The 16,116-nt window shown below is 45.7% G+C and overlaps 3 protein-coding genes across 4 annotated transcripts in view; 1 reads left to right on the top strand and 2 right to left on the bottom strand.

Moving 5' to 3' along the window:
• The window catches only part of MARS1 (methionyl-tRNA synthetase 1), a 27,940-nt gene extending 15,678 nt beyond the window's left edge, over positions 1-12,262 (top strand). For both annotated transcript variants that reach the window (XM_012174672.3, XM_004006543.5), the window contains exons 9-21: positions 128-331; positions 1,138-1,339; positions 3,307-3,381; positions 7,927-8,097; positions 8,267-8,362; positions 8,723-8,840; positions 9,195-9,408; positions 10,122-10,253; positions 10,361-10,465; positions 10,557-10,743; positions 11,569-11,640; positions 11,875-11,946; positions 12,043-12,262. In XM_012174672.3, coding sequence (XP_012030062.2) covers positions 128-331; positions 1,138-1,339; positions 3,307-3,381; positions 7,927-8,097; positions 8,267-8,362; positions 8,723-8,840; positions 9,195-9,408; positions 10,122-10,253; positions 10,361-10,465; positions 10,557-10,743; positions 11,569-11,640; positions 11,875-11,946; positions 12,043-12,189 — 1,795 coding nt within the window. In that variant the 3' untranslated portion in view covers positions 12,190-12,262. The remainder of the gene's footprint in view (positions 1-127; positions 332-1,137; positions 1,340-3,306; positions 3,382-7,926; positions 8,098-8,266; positions 8,363-8,722; positions 8,841-9,194; positions 9,409-10,121; positions 10,254-10,360; positions 10,466-10,556; positions 10,744-11,568; positions 11,641-11,874; positions 11,947-12,042) is intronic.
• DDIT3 (DNA damage inducible transcript 3) lies at positions 12,200-13,014 on the bottom strand. Its single transcript, XM_060412903.1, has 2 exons — positions 12,877-13,014; positions 12,200-12,784 (listed from the first exon to the last, which is right to left on the bottom strand). Exons 1-2 carry the CDS (start codon positions 13,012-13,014, stop codon positions 12,416-12,418), a joined length of 507 nt encoding a protein of 168 aa, XP_060268886.1. The 3' UTR covers positions 12,200-12,415.
• On the bottom strand, positions 12,200-16,116 carry LOC541600 (DDIT3 upstream open reading frame protein). Its single transcript, XM_060412904.1, has 3 exons — positions 16,023-16,116; positions 13,751-13,798; positions 12,200-13,032 (listed from the first exon to the last, which is right to left on the bottom strand). Exons 1-2 carry the CDS (start codon positions 16,083-16,085, stop codon positions 13,757-13,759), a joined length of 105 nt encoding a protein of 34 aa, XP_060268887.1. The 5' UTR covers positions 16,086-16,116; the 3' UTR covers positions 12,200-13,032; positions 13,751-13,756.

The raw sequence follows: 16,116 nt of genomic DNA, 5'->3' as shown, positions 1-16,116 counted from the left end.
GGGGGAGGGCCCTGAGGAAGCAGTGCTCCCCAAGTGGGAAATAGGCCTCAAGTGGGGATACTGGAAGAATCCTGGGCACATGGAGGGGGCTGAGATGGGGCCTCACGATCACTACATTCCCTTTCAGGTACTCCCGGCTCCGTCAGTGGAACACCCTCTACCTGTGTGGGACAGATGAGTATGGTACAGCGACAGAGACCAAGGCTATGGAGGAGGGACTAACCCCACAGGAGATCTGTGACAAGTACCACGTTATCCACGCTGACATCTACCGCTGGTTTAACATTTCGTTTGACTTTTTTGGTCGGACTACCACTCCACAGCAGACCAAGTAGGTGTCCTTTGATCAATCAGAAATGGAGGGGGTGAGGGCAGTGGGAATATTGAGGGGACAGAAAGACAGACGGAACCAAAATTGTTGCCCCCCCGCCCCCAGACATCTGGATATTGTCCTGAAATGTGATGTGTCTCAGGCATTATTATGGGGAGTCATTGTGTGCAGAAGTCTGACCAGGGCTGCAGGAGCCGCCGAGGTGGGGAAGACACAGGAATTACGTCCACAGGAAGGATCTGCCTTGCCTCTCCCGCCTTCCTTCTCTTACAGTCTTAGGACACCCCTCCCGCTCCTGTGTGTTTATAGGAAACATTCATTCTCCTCTGCCTGATTGTCATGCCTATAAGTACTACACAGTAGGTAGGCTGCCAGAGAGTGCTGTGCAGTTTAGCAGTTGGACTGATTGAATTTTTCAGTTCAGTTCAGTCGCTCAGTCGTGTCTGACTCTTTGCAACCCCATGAATCACAGCACGCCAGGCCTCCCTGTCCATCACCAACTCCCAGAGTTCAAAGAACTAACCAGTCCTATCCTTTTGGAGATTTTTGTTAACAAAGAATACAAAACAGATAAATCTGTATTTGACCAAAGTAAATTCTAGAGTGATGAAGAAAGAGATCATGTGGGGAGTTGGAGAATTTATGTGAGGGGTCTGGGCTCATGAGTAAACTCCCAGATGACTAGAGGGCCTCTCCCTGATTTCTTTGGCACTTGGACTGGGTGAGTTTGGGTCCTAGGTGGAGTGGCAGGAAGGAAGGGTGCATTGCTTCCTCTGACTTCCCCCGTCCCTTCCACACCTCGTCAGAATTACCCAGGACATCTTCCAGCGGCTGCTGGCCCGAGGTTTTGTGCTGCAAGATACTGTGGAGCAACTGCGGTGTGAGCACTGTGCCCGCTTCCTGGCTGACCGCTTTGTGGAGGGTGTGTGTCCCTTCTGTGGCTACGAGGAGGCCCGGGGTGACCAGTGTGACAAGTGTGGCAAGCTCATCAATGCCATTGAGCTCAAGGTAGGAGGAGGGTCTCCTGGGAGCCTGGAAGGAGACAGTGTCTAGTTTTAAGGGACTGTCACTTAGGATGTTTTTTAAATGAAGTATAGTTGATTTATAATGTTGTATTAATTTCTGCTGTACAGCAGAATGATTCAGTTATACATATATATGCATTCTTTTTTATATTCTTTTCCATTATGGTTTATCCCAGGACATTGAACATGGTTCCCTGTGCCACACAGTAGGACCTTGCCCGTAGGATTTTTGATTTAACATTCAAGACCTTTCACCAGTGGCTCTTTCTACTCTAGTCTTAGCAACTGATCGCTCATACTGAGCATTTACTAGGTGCTTGGCATTGTCCTGGGAAAGAGACAAGTTGAATTCATACTTTCTTGCCTTTTCTTCTGCTTCACACCAGCTGCTCTGCGCTTGTTTAGTTCTTCCTTTCTTCCATAAACACCACCTTTCTTCTACTCCATGTTTATGCATTTGGTAGTTGTTCATTTATTCAACACACTTTTTTGAGTCTTTACAGTAGTGTTGTCATAGTTCTGGTTATTGAGATTGTAGCAATGAACAAGACAGATTTTTTTCTAGTGAGAGAGAAGACAAGCACTAAAGATAGAGTGTAGTTGCTATAAGCTTCCAGGAAGATGTAATAGAGTGACTTCTGGGGGGAAGAGTTGAGCTGGGTGATTAGGGAAGTCCTCTTAGAAGGTAACATTTGAACTGAAAATTTAACTGAAGAATGAGAAGGAGCCAGGAGGCGATAAGTGGGATGAAGAGTATTCTAAGCAGAAGGACCAGGACATGCAAAGACCCAAGGCAGCAGAGCAATGAAAAGGGGAATTGAAAAGACCAGTGTGGCTCACAGTGGGTGGGGGTGGAGAGGTGGTGGTGGTGGGTTGAAATGAGGTCAAAGACGTAGGCAGTGACCAGATTTCCGGGCACAGTTAGCCCTCTTGGAGTGGAATGGCAGGCTGCTCTGTGGATAATGGGTGGGAGGGAAGCAAGAGAGAAAGCAGGGAAACCAGTTTGGAGGCCAGAATGGCAGTAGCTCAGAAATGGAGTGATGGTAGCTTGGACTAGGTTAAAAGCAGGGGGAATGAGGGGGCAGGGAAGGATTTGAGATAAGTTTTGGAGGCAGACTCTGTGGAACTGGACAGACTGGAGTTTGAGGTAATAGGTAAGTCAAGAGAATGGAGACTTTACGTTTTTGGCTTGAGCAGCTTGGGTGGCTGGTAGCACCATCTACAAACACGGGCAAGACTGTGAATTTCTTTCTGGTAGAGTATGGTGACACTGTTTGGGTTTGTTAAGTTGGAGATGCCTCCTTAGACATCCAGGGAGGGATGTTAGGTAGGCAGTTGATACAGACATGTAGAGTTCGGGAGAGAGTTCCTGAGAGAGTTATAATTTCTCACCTTCAAAAACCCAGATCAAAACTCACTTGCAGGCTTTCATTGACTTGCCCCACCCAACTGCTACTCCTTTAGCTGTCATACTTCATTGTTTGTACAGTCATGTTGTGTCATGCAGATAAGTATTTCTCGACATTTTGCCGTGTGAAGGCCCACGCTTGTTTTTCGTGCAAGCCCTCTCTCCCTGCTTGAGCGTAACTTCCTCAAGAAGAGGAACCATGTGTCTTCTTTTCGGTTGGTCTTTTCACTCCTCACACAGCTGCAGGGCTGTCTAGCCTGGGTCTATCTAGCCTGTGCTCAGAGAGTGCATTTTTCCTGTACTTGGGAATGAAAGGACACAGACATGAAACTGTAGCAAAAGTTGTGCCCTGCAGACCTGACTCTCCAAGCTCAGAGCTGGTCCAAGTAAGTAGTTCTTACTTGGTGGGGTGTGAGAATGAGGTGAAGTGTGGTGGCAGACAGGGGACCTCATCTCCCCTCAACCTGGAGAGCTCCTGGCCTGCAGCCTGATTCCAACTGCCCTGCCCTGGGTCACCCCTTCTCTTGACTTTACCTTCACAGAAGCCTCAGTGTAAAGTCTGCCGGTCGTGCCCTGTGGTAAAATCCTCTCAGCACCTGTTTCTGGACCTGCCTAAGGTGAGTGGGCCTTTTCCTCAAGCCAGTCTGCACAGCCTCTCGTGCACCGTCTGCCTCAGCGACAGGCAGAGACAAATGTGTACCAAATCACTCTTCCATGTTTTTAATTTCCATTTTAAAATCATGCATGCTTAATGTAAAAAGACATAACAGGAAAAGAGCACAGAGTGAAAGGCCAGGCCCATCTGCCAAGAGGTAGTTTTTGCTGCTGATTTTCCTGTGTAGCACTTGCATGTGAACATTTTATTTTTATTTTTGTGATTATTATTATTTTTTAATCGATTTGTTTATTTTTGGCTTCACTGGGTCGCTGCAATCTGGCTTTCTCTGGTTGTGAATGGGAGCTACTTTCTGGTTGTGGTATGCTGAATGAAAGTATTTTTATGCCTTTTGTCTTTTCCTTAATGTAAATTAGATGGGCATTCATATTATTCTGCAGTCTACTTTCTTTTACTTCACAATTTGTCTTGACCAATTTTTCACTTTAGTGGATCTGTCTTTTTTTTTCTTTTATTTGTTAAAAAATTTTTTTTGGCCATACCCTGTGGCATGTTGGGACCTTAGTTCCCTGACCAGGGATCAAACCTGCACCCCTTGCATTAGAAACTGGAGTCTTAATCACTGGACTACCAGGGAGGTTCCTATTTATTTAAAAAAAATATTTATTTGGCTGCGCTGGGTCATAGGTTTTAGTTGCACCCCACGCAAGATCTTCTGTTTTAGCTGCAGCTTGTGGGATCTAGTTCCCTGACCAGGGCCACCTGTATTGGAAGCTCAGAGTGTTAGCCACTGGACCACGAGGGAAGTCCCTTTTGTTTTTAAACTTTTATTTGGAGATGATTTCAGACTTGGAGAAAGTTGTGGGAATAAGCAGTTCCTAGAACAAAGAACCTTGTGTTCTTTACCCACAAGAACCTCATGTACCCATTACCCAGATTCACTGGCAGTTAAGATTCTGTTCCATTTGCCTTAGCATATTCTCTCTCTCATACATGTATGTATATGTACTTATAGATCCTCTTTACTCTTAAATGCTTCATTGTATGTTTTCTAAGAAAAAAGACATGTTCCTGCATAACCACAGTATGGTTAACAGTTTAAAGAAATTTAACATTAATATAGTTGTGTGATCTAACATCCATATTCCATTTTTGTCAGTTATTCCAGTAATATGTTTTCTAGCATGTTTTTTCCTGTAGTGCTGAATCTGGCTCTGAATAATGTATTTAGTTTTTCTGTCCTTTAGTTTCCCTTAATCTGAAACAGTTCCTCAGCCTTTATCTTTTATGATATTAACAGTTTTTAAGAATATAGACCTTGATTCCCCTTTCAAAACAGAATATTCTTCATTTTGCGTTTGTTGACTCTTTTCCTCATGAATAGATTCAGATTACGCGTCCTCAGTTGGAATATTGCATAGATGATACCGTGTTCTTTTCGGAGGCATGTGGTGGCCATTTCCCCCTTATCAGTGATGTAAATTTTGTTCAGTCAAGATGTTACTAGGCTTCTCCACTGTGTAATTAATATTTCCCCCCTTGCAACTTAAAAGCAGTCTGTGGAAATGCACATTTAAGACCATGCAAGTATCTTGATTTTCATTGAAAGGGTTCCTCTGAATTTAGCATCCATTTATTTAATCATTCTTACCTGAACGGGTTTTTATTAAGATTTGCCAACTCTACCACTCTCTCCACACTTACCCTTCTCCATCATTTCATTTATTTATCTATTTATGTATTTATTATCAGTGTTGACTCATGGATTCCAGTTTTTTTCAATGGTTTATAACTTATTCCTGTCCTAAAAAATTTTGATGTTCTGATTGTTCCTTGTTTGGCCAACAGGAGCCTCAAGGTGGTTTCTCTGGGCGTTTCTGAGGTCTCCTATCATTTTTAAGCACTTCTTTTCTAGCATAGCAGGATATTCTAGATTCATCTTGTTCCATCCTGGGATCCAACCATTTCTCCACCAAGCCGTATTTTTTTTTTTAAGTAGGGAACAGTATTAGAGGCCAAGTTTTGTGTGTTCATTGCTCCTGGGATGTCTTTGCTTCTCAGCCCTGTCAGCAGAAAGTTAGGCATTTATTTTAGGTTCACACTGACATTGCCATTCCAGTCCAGCCCCATGGAGTTCTTCACTTTCCCTTATCCCATATTTTTTATCTCCCTTCTTCCACACAGTAAGTACTCTGGTTTCCAGCAACATTATTTACTTATTTATTTGATCCTACAGTACACCTAAAAATAATTTCAGAATTGCTTCACCCATACCGCTACCAAAAAACCTACTAAGGTGAGTTTAGGGTTAGTTTGCAGTCCTGCTCCTTCCCCTACAACTGAGGGTATGTAATCAGATGTGTTCAACATTGTCTTGGCTCAGTTTTTTTCCCCTTTCAGTGTGGTTATGTTACTGAAATAAGCTAATAATTTAGGTTCATTTGCTTCTAGTTTTTTTTCTCTCCTCATACTTGTTTTTTAAAAATGTAGAACATTAATATGCTTCTAAATTGAAACCCTGAGAAACCTGCCATGCTGCAGTCTGCGAGGCCACAAAGAGTCGGATATGACTTGGTGACTGATCAACAAAATACGCAGAGAAGTGTCATTCCCTTTCCTGTCCATGCTGCCTTGCTCTCCTGTCTCCTACAGGCGATTGGTTTTGTTTTCTGATTTAGTCTGTGTTTATTTTTGTAAAGATAAGCTTATATATATGTGTGTGTGTGTGAAACATTTCATATATATATAAAGATGAGCAGATAAATGTATGTATACATATGTATCTGCTATTCTTATACAAAATATGGCATACTATACATACTGGTTTGCATTTTATGTTTTTCGCTTAACAGTATGTTCTAGAAATCATTCTGTATCAGGACTACTGCATACATGTCAGTTCATAAAGATCATTCTTACTCAGTCTTGTTTTGTTTTTTGTTTTGGCAGCATGTGGGGACCTTAGTTCCCTGCTGCTGCTGCTGCTGCTAAGTCGCTTCAGTCGTGTCCGACTCTGTGCGACCCCGGAGACGGCAGCCCACCAGGCTCCCCTATCCCTGGGATTCTCCAGGCAAGAACTCTGGAGTGGGTTGCCATTTCCTTCTCCAGTGCATGAAAGTGAAAAGTGAAAGTGAAGTCGCTCAGTTATGTCCAACTCCTTGCGGACCCCCTGGACTGCAGCCTACCAGGCTCCTCTGTCCATGGGATTTTCCAGGCAAGAGTACTAAAGTGGGGTGCCATTGCCTTCTCCGACCAGGGGTCAAACCTGTGTCCCCTGTGGTGGAAGAGTGCAACCCTAATCATTTGATCACCACGGAATTCTCTGTTTTTTCCTTTAAATTTTTATTTTTTTATTTTATATTTTGGCTGTGGTGGGTCTCCATTGCTATGTGAGGGCTTTGTCTGGTTTCGGCAAGTGGGGGCTACTCTTTCTTGTGGTGCTCAGGCTTCTCATTGCTGTTGCTTGTCTTGTTGCGGAGCACAGGCTCTAAGCATGTGGCGCACAGGCTTAGCTGCTCCACGGCACGTGGAATCTTCCCGGACCAGGGACTGAACCTGTGTCCCTTGCATTGCAAGGTGTATCCTTAACCATTGGACCACCAAGGAAGCCCTGTTACTTAAATGGTTGCATAGTACTTCATTCTGTGTGGGTGCCATAGTTTATTTAACCAATTTTTTTGTGTTTGTCATTTAGGTAGTTTCCAGTATAGTGCAGTTAAAAATACTGTTGCAGTGAATAACCTTGTGCATATGTATTTTTGTATTGTGGGAAGTCTGTCTTCAGGATAAACTCCTTAAGGGATCACTTGCTGTGTCCAGAATAAATGCATATGTAGTTTATGGCCTGCTTTTTCTCAGTAGGTATTGTTCAGTTTTACCTTCCTCCCAGTAGCGTGTGCACCGGTTTGCTGCAGCCTCACCAGTAGAGTGTGTTGTTAGGCTTCTAGTGCTGTGGTGTTTCTGTGGATGAATCATGTGAACCGTTCCTTATGAAAGATTTATCTTTGTTTTTCTGCTTACAAAAGTGATAAACACTTGTTTTTAAAATTTCAGAATGAAATAGGTGGTGTGAAAGTGGATGTTCCCTCTAATCTCCTGTGAGAATAAAGTACTAAGATATATACTTTTTGGGGATTATGTTAATCTGTGTATTATTATTTTATAATGATAGGATTATATCTTATATTACTATTTTGAAGTTTGCTTTAGTTAATGTATTTCTGAGATCTTTACATACTTTTTAAAGGCCTTAGTAAGTATTTCATTGGTTGATATACCATAGTTCTTTAAATTCTACTGAACCAAGTGAATTAGTTTTAATTTTTGCTGTGATGAGTGGTGCAGTTCTCTTATAAATACATCTATACACACTTACGTGAAAATTTCTGTTGAAAAAAGTTTCAAGTAGAATTGCTATGGCAGTCATGAATCCTTAATTTTAATTATGTATCAATAAATGATTCCAAAAAGCTTGTGTGTATTTATCCTTATGCTGACCACACATGTAGCTATCATAAACCAGCTTTCTGTGCTTCTCTGCTATCAGCTGGGAGCACGGGTGGAGGAGTGGTTGGAGAAGACGTTGCCTGGCAGTGACTGGACACCCAACGCCCGGTTCATCATCCGTTCTTGGCTTCGAGATGGCCTCAAGCCCCGCTGCATAACCCGAGACCTCAAGTGGGGAACCCCTGTGCCCTTAGAAGGTTTTGAGGACAAGGTAAAAAACCCTGAGCTTTACTCAGATCTCAAATGATTCAGCTTTGAGGTTGAAACCTGGGCAAGCAGAATAGACCATTGCTTATGCCTTGTTTCAGTCTGAGACTCTGGGTCAGCAGGGTTTTCCCAGTGTGCTTGCATTCTACCGTGTCTCCCTCCTGACCCTCTAGGTGTTCTATGTCTGGTTTGATGCCACCATTGGCTACCTGTCCATCACAGCCAACTACACAGACCAATGGGAGAAGTGGTGGAAGAACCCAGAACAAGTGAGTAGTTCTTAGTTAGCCTGTCCATGGGGCTTCCCAGGTGGCACAAGTGGTGAAGAATTCTCCTGCCAATGAAGGAGATATAGGAGATCTGGGTTTGATCCCTAGGCTGGGAAGATCCCCTGGAGGAGAATATAGCAACGCATTCCAGTATTCTTGCCTGGAAAATCCTATGGACAGGGGAGCCTGGCAGGCTGTAATCCCTGGGGTCACAGAGTTGGACACAACTGAGCATGCACACATGTACCCACTGCCTGTCGGAAGGGTGAATGTGTAGGGGGGCGGTTCGGATTGGGTACCTGATCTTTCTTAGGCCTTTGAAGAGGCTCTCAGGAGCTGTCTCCCAATTATATTTCATAGGTGAACCTGTATCAGTTCATGGCCAAGGACAATGTTCCCTTCCATGGCATAGTCTTTCCTTCTTCAGCCCTAGGAGCTGAGGACAACTACACCTTGGTCAGCCACCTCATTGCTACAGGTACCCTGGGAGACTGAAGATGGAGGGTGTTCCTAGGGAGTGAGGACCAAGGCAGCACTTGGAAGAAGTTCCTGGAGAGGTGCTAGGTCTTGAGTTAGGAGTTGAGGTGAAACAGGAAACAGAACATGGATGCTCAACCCAGAAAAAGGAAGGCCCTGAAGAGAGCAGAAGTTCAGAGCTAAATTTTGTAATGGGTGGAAGTAAAGGGGAAAAGATCACATTGGAGAGGAAGGATCTTCTAAGTTCTATGCAGGCCAGCTACTGTAGAGCTGAGGTTGAGGAAAGAAGAGTTAGTGGGTCAGGGAGGAAGGACATGATTTGAACAGATGGTTGGCATTCTCCTTCTCTGTCCAGAATATCTGAATTACGAGGATGGGAAATTCTCTAAGAGCCGGGGTGTGGGAGTGTTTGGGGACATGGCCCAGGACACAGGGATCCCTGCTGACATCTGGCGCTTCTATCTACTGTACATTCGGCCTGAGGGGCAGGACAGTGCCTTCTCCTGGACAGACATGTTGTTCAAGAATAATTCCGAGCTGCTTAACAACCTGGGCAACTTCATCAACAGGTGGGATCTGGTGAGGGGTGAGAGGCAGCAGATAGCTGGGGGTGGGGGCAGGGGGAGGCTTGTAAGAGGGGAAGTTAGTTGTAGAGATGTGATTTAGCAGAGTTCATCACAAAGTGAATTTTTGCTAATTATTTTATTAATGTTATTGGAAGTGTGTCCTTTCCTAGTGCAAGTTCACTCGCAGGCCACTGAAAAGTTTGACTGAAAAAAAGGTTTTTTTTAGCACAGGGGTAGGAGATTGGAGTTTTATCACTTCAGTCTCACTTTCCATTATTGGTTCCTATCTCAGCTATTTTGCAATCTAAAGAAATAATCTCTGTGGCTTCCCATACTTTCAGATTTGGTTATTAAACCACAATGATCAGGTAGGTAGTCTCTGCTAGAGGATTTATTTGTTTGATATCAGTTAATGTATATATTTCAGCTTGATCATTTCAAGATACTGACTTCTGAAAAACAAATGGTTACTGAAAACCTTATATGAGGGATATCAGTTTCCTTTATATGAGGGATATCTGTATGTAAAGTATGTCTGTCATGTGCAGATATTTTCTTAGGGGAGAAAAAATAAGGAATTAAGTTTTGCTTTCCAGCTTGAGGGAGCCAGGTGGTTTCAGTTCTGAGAAAATGTAAAATTATGAAAACCATGTCCAGTTTTCTGTAAGGAGACTGGGAAATAACTCTTTTCTCCCTGCCCCCCTTCTCCCATCCAGAGCTGGGATGTTTGTGTCCAAGTTTTTTGGGGGTTTTGTGCCTGAGATGGTGCTCACCTCTGATGATCAGCGCCTGCTGACCCATGTCACCCTGGAGCTCCAGCACTACCACCAGCTGCTAGAGAAGGTTCGGTAAGTATCTACACCTCTGTCTTAACTCCGTGATCTGCTGGCATGTTGACAACCCCATACTGGTACCCCTAGGACCTTACACCTTGGCCTGCATCCTTCCTTCTCAGGATCCGGGATGCCTTACGTAGCATCCTCACCATCTCTCGCCATGGCAACCAGTACATTCAGGTGAATGAGCCCTGGAAGCGGATTAAAGGCGGCGAAGCTGACAGGTGGGTGAGAAGGTAGGGTTGGCTACAGAAATAAAGTGACTGGTTGGATGTGTCCTCTTGGAGGTCCAGACTAGTATTTCTTCTTCCCCAGGCAGCGGGCAGGGACAGTGACAGGCTTGGCCGTGAATATAGCTGCCTTGCTGTCCGTCATGCTCCAGCCTTACATGCCTACAGTTAGTGCCACCATCCAAGCCCAGCTGCAGCTCCCACCTCCAGCCCGCAGTATCCTGCCTACGAACTTTCTATGCACCTTACCAGCAGGACACCAGATTGGCACGGTAGGTCTGAGAGTTGGAAGAGCCAGCCTCTCTCAAAATCTCTTTAAAAAAAGTTATTTATTGGCTACATTGAGTCTTTGTTGCCACACATGGGCTTTCTCCAGTTGAGGCAAGCAGAGCTCCTCTCCAGCTGTGTGCAGGCTTCTCGTTGGGGTTTCTTATTGGCTCTAGGCACATGGGCTCAGTAGTTGTGTATGGGCTTCTTGTCCCAGGGCATGTGGGATCTTCACAGACCAGGGATTGAACCTGCATGCCCTGTGTTGGAAGCATGGAGTCATAACCCCTAGACCACTAGGGAAGTCCCTCAAAATTTCTACCTTGCCATGCAGCCTTTGGAGGAGGGCTCAGGGAAGAACTTACTGGGTGTGACACTCTCATAGCTGTTCTCACAACCCATTCCACCCTCACCTCCACTCTGCACTTTAGGCTTGTTTCTGATATAAAGCCCTTGGAATTGGTTTACAAGCCCAATCTTTTCTTTAGCCCATATATCCTCACTGTCCTTCGTGCCAGAACCTAGGGGGCAGGGAAAATAAAGGGTAGCTGCTTTCTCAAGACAAGGTGATAAAAATACATACGTACTCTTAAGCTTTTGCATCAACCTAGCATCATTAAATAACCTAAGTAATCTTTGATCCTAATGAATGCCAGTGCTTTTCCTGGATTCTTTACTGAAATCAGCATGTATTTTCTCAGCGGTACACTCAACCTTTCTTTTGGAAACTTGAGTTCCTAAATGTCAGAAGCTGGGGTGGAGAGGCCCTCTTTATAGTCAAATAAGAATTTATACCCCATCGGTGGATGATTCTGGAATTTTTCTCACAGGTCAGTCCCTTGTTCCAAAAATTGGAAAATGACCAGATTGAAAGTCTGAAGCAGCGCTTCAGTGGGGGCCAGGTAAGAAAGCTAAAGACTGCCTCAGCCACCAATAGTCCTCCATGTCCCTCAGTAGCCCCCACGCATCCCTCTTTTGGCCCTCCTGCTTCCTCACTTAGTTTTTCTTTCCTGTCTTAGCTAGAAGAGTCCTTGGCTTTAAAGGTAATCACTTGCTCCTGCGATCTTACATCAGACCTGAAGTCAGGGCATGTTTATGGTAGCAAGTGCTAACTCTGTCCTGTCGTTGTTCTCAAGGCAAAAGCATCCCCCAAGACAGCAGCTGGACCGCAGCAGATCCAAGCACTGACAGAAGAAGTGACCAAGCAGGTGCGGGGCTGAAGCCCTGTGGGAAGCTGGAAAAGCTGAATCCTAAATAGGTCCTTTCTGGTCTCACCGTTATTCCCCCGCCCCCTCTCCTCTCAGGGCAACATTGTCCGAGAATTGAAGGCACAGAAGGCCGACAAGAACCAGATTGCTGCAGAGGTGGCTAAACTCTTGGATCTGAAGAAACAATTGGCTCAAGCTGAGGGGAAACCCCTGGAAACCCCTAAAGGCAAGAAGAAAAAGTGAAAGTGAGAACTTATCATAGAAAGTCACTTTAATGGATATGGACAATAATAAATAAATAAATGTACAATCTCTATATACATGCTGAGACCCTTTTCTATCGTCTACCCTAAGCTACCCTACTGAATCGATGGTGGTGGGGTATGTCGTTGGCTCTGGTGATGTGGTCAGTGGATACTTCCACGAAGGGTGAGAAGTGGCCTGAAATGGAAGTGCTGGTCCCAACTGTTCATGCTTGGTGCAGATTAACCATCCGGTCAATTAGAGCTCGGCGAGTTGCCTCCACTTCCCTGGTCAGGCGCTCGATTTCCTGTTTGAGCCGGTCATTCTCTTCAGCTAGCTGTGCCACTTTCCTTTCGTTTTCTTGTTCTTTCTCCTTCATGCGTTGCTTGCCAGCCCGGGCCGGGGACTGGCCACTCTGTTTCCGTTTTCTGGGTCTTCCTTGGTCTTCCTCTTCTTCCTCCTGAGCCAGGGAGCTCTGACTGGACTCTGGAGAGCAGGGGCTCTGGGAGGTGCGTGTGACCTCTGGTGGTCCTGGCTCCTCAGTAAGCCAAGCCAGAGAGGCAGGGTCAAGAGTGGTGAAGGTTTTTGATTCTTCCTTCAAGGAGATAAGGCAGGGTAGGTATGAATTAGTCAAAAAGGGAAGGGCAGCACCTCCTCTTCCCCTGGCATCAGGCCTAGCATTCTTACCTCCTTGTTTCCAGGGGGTGAAACACAGGTGCCCCGATTTTCATCTGAGGACAGCACCTCCTGCAGGTCCTCATACCAGGCTTCCAGCTCCCAGCTGGACAGTGCCCCGAAGGAGAACGGCAATGACTCAGCTGCCATCTCTGGCTGGATCAGGATCTGGAAAAGGACATACTTAATGATAGTGGGGGTAAGGAAAAGAAGCTCCACCAGTCAGTCTACAGGTTAATACACTGGCCTGCTGCCTGTCTTGGTAGATAAAAATCTATTGGGGAGCAGCCACAGCTGTTTATTCACATGTTGTTTTACAGCTGCTTTCATACTACAATAGCAGAGATGAACAGCTGTGAGAGAGACTATTCTGTGAGGCCCTTGACATCTTAAACATTTACTGTCTGGCCCTTTAAAATGTCTCAACCCCTGACCTAGAATCAGAGTTCCTTTTTGCTTTTGCCCAGCACTTGAAGAACCAAGTACCTGGACATGTATTCTTATGGGTTCCTAGTAAAAGTCTTCAGCTTCCCTTGGGGAACTCCACTGGTTGTTTCCAGGGGCGGTTACTAGACACCTGTACTCCTCCTCCTGTGGGGGGAGCCTGGGCAAACAGTCCTTGGGTCCATCTAACCTTGGGTGGGGAATGAGGTGTGGTGAGACCTCACCTGACTGTGCACTCAAGAGCCAGCTTTCAATTAGGACATGTTCTAAGAATAGGGATTTGGTCACCTCTTTAAGGGCAGGCCAGGAGGATGGATGTGGCCTAACAGCAAAAACCTGCTCAGATTCAAACCCTCCTCTCCTGTCTTCTCTAGGTGTTTTCATAATTTCATAAGCAACAACTCTTAGGAGCTGGTTCGGGGAAATGGTCAGTTAAACTTACCTGCTTTCAGGTGTGGTGATGTATGAAGATACACTTCCTTCTGGAACACTGTGGGGATCAAAGATAAATATTAGACATTTTTGGAAGGGTGGAGAAAGGTTCTTTTTACCTCCAGCTTCCTACTGGTCCTTCCTTACTTCCTATTGATAGTTACCAGTCTCTGTAGCCATTTCCAAGGACAGAGAAGAGCCTGACTTCCTTTATTTTTAGTTGCTGACATTTGTAGTCCTCTGATTACATAATAGCAAAATCCTGGCCAACTCAGCTTTTTCTAAATTCAAGGCAGTCTTCATATGTGCCAGGGTAAGGACTACAGAGATGGGAACAAATCAAGTGGCCTTTTCCTAATTCTATTCCCATGCTGACCACCTTCCAATGTGTTTTTTCAGTCTAGACCTCTCCTGGGACCTCCTCCTGGATATCTGATATGCATCTCAGACTTAATATGTCCCAAGACAAACTTTGGCTAATCTTCCCCTACCAAGGTCTTTCCCATCTCAGTATAGAGCAACTCTAGTTGCTTGAGCCAAAAACCTTGGTATCATCCTTGATTCCTCTCCTCTCACACCCCACAATTCAGTCCAAACCAACAGCAAAACTTAAACTCATTCTTCAAAACCCCAGAATCTAAACACCTCTCACCAATTCCATTTTTTCTAGTCTAGATTAAGTTACTCTCATCTCTCCTAGGTGATTGCAGAAGGTCTCTCAGTTTCCGCTCCTGCACCCAACCCCTTCTGGAGTCTATTTACAACAGCAGCCAAAATGAACCTTTTAAAACTTAAGTCAGGGTGTGTCATTCCCCTGCTTAAAACTTTATCTCACACATATTAAAGGCTGAAGTCCTTTAAATGGATTAAAAGGTCTCCACAGTCTGCTCCTTCCTTGCCTTTTCTCATTGACCTCCCCAGCTCTTGCTCACTTTGGTCCAGCCAACTGGCCCCTAAAGATACTATACATGCTCCCACCTTAGGACTTCTGCTCTTGCTATTCCTTCTGGAAAGCTCTCTCTTCCCACATAAGTCTTTCATTTAAATATCACCTCAGTGAAGGAATCCCTGACCACCCAGTGTAAACTGTAACCTCCACTCAGCATTCTCTACCCTTCCATGCTTTAATGTTTTCTATGGCACTTTACATATTTGCTTACTGTATGCCTCTTCCCACTGAAATGTAAGCTCTGAGAGAGCAGACATTTTTCTCTCTTGTTTGTGGATAAATGCTGGGTCCCAAGCTGCATGGCACATAGTAGGTCTGGTTAAGTATTAGGAATGAATGCATGAATTCTCCCCAATCTCTCACAGGGGTAGGAGGATGAAGCTCAAAGGCAAAGCGGCAGCTGCCTGCCCCTAGGGACTGCAGATGCAATATCGTCCTGAGTCTTTCTCTGCAGGGCTGTCCTCCCTGGGGAACCCTTCTTGCCTTCCCATGTGTGGGACAAGGCTTTCATCAGCAGTGGAGCCCCAGGCCAGAGGGCTGCAGAGCCAAACAGGGGGCTAGCCTGATGCAATGGTTACACAGAGATTAGTTGGGAGACAGGACAAGGGAAAAAAGGCACGCACCAATCCCAGGGGAAGGGCAACCCACTTGGGAGACCCCAAGTGGCTTCCCACACTTAAAAGATCCAAGATGCTCTCCGGAGCAAGAGGCTAGAGGGCTTTGGGGAAAGGAAAACTCATCTCCGTTCCCTGTTCATCGACATCCCTCTTCCCGAAGACTTGTGCCGGCCTAAGATTTTCTGTTCTCTGCAAGCGTGCGGAAAGAATGTCCTGCGGAGGTCCAGAAGCCCCAGCTACTGACGTGGCTATGCTGGCCCCGAGACGCTAAGGCCGAGACAGGATTGGGGGGAGGGTAGGGGGAGGGCCGCCGGTGGCAAAGCGGCGGCAACGGCCCGAACCACTGGGTCTCCAGGCTTTTCGGGGGTGTGTCCTGTTGCCCCGCCTCCCACCGGACAGGCCTAACAAAGAGGCCTAGGGTCAGCAACGCGAGAATAAATCTTCCTAGCTGGGGCCCGGTAGCCTAACAACACAGATCAGGGACTGTGCTCCGGGCAGGGGCAGGATGCTGTGGTCGTGTGAAGGACGGGGTGTCTTTCTCGTAAGCACTACTTTCGAATAAAGGATTCTCCTCATCCCTCCCCCGGGACAGTCACTTCTCTTCTTTGCGGAGGGGGTGGGGCTACACCCATAAGAGCGGATGCCCTAACTTTAAGGGGCCAACTCGTGTTCGCGAGGATGGGAGGGTAAAAGGTAGATGGGGAATCAGTACTCGCCTCTCTCCTCAGGTTCCGGCTTTGATTTTGGCTCTGTCGCTGCCACCCGCTCATCTTCAACATGATACACTCTATGCCTTAGACTCAAGCCTCT

Source organism: Ovis aries, chromosome 3, assembly GCF_016772045.2.
Source record: "Ovis aries strain OAR_USU_Benz2616 breed Rambouillet chromosome 3, ARS-UI_Ramb_v3.0, whole genome shotgun sequence".
NCBI lineage: Eukaryota > Metazoa > Chordata > Mammalia > Artiodactyla > Bovidae > Ovis > Ovis aries.
This window is presented reverse-complemented; position numbering and strand designations above follow the sequence as displayed.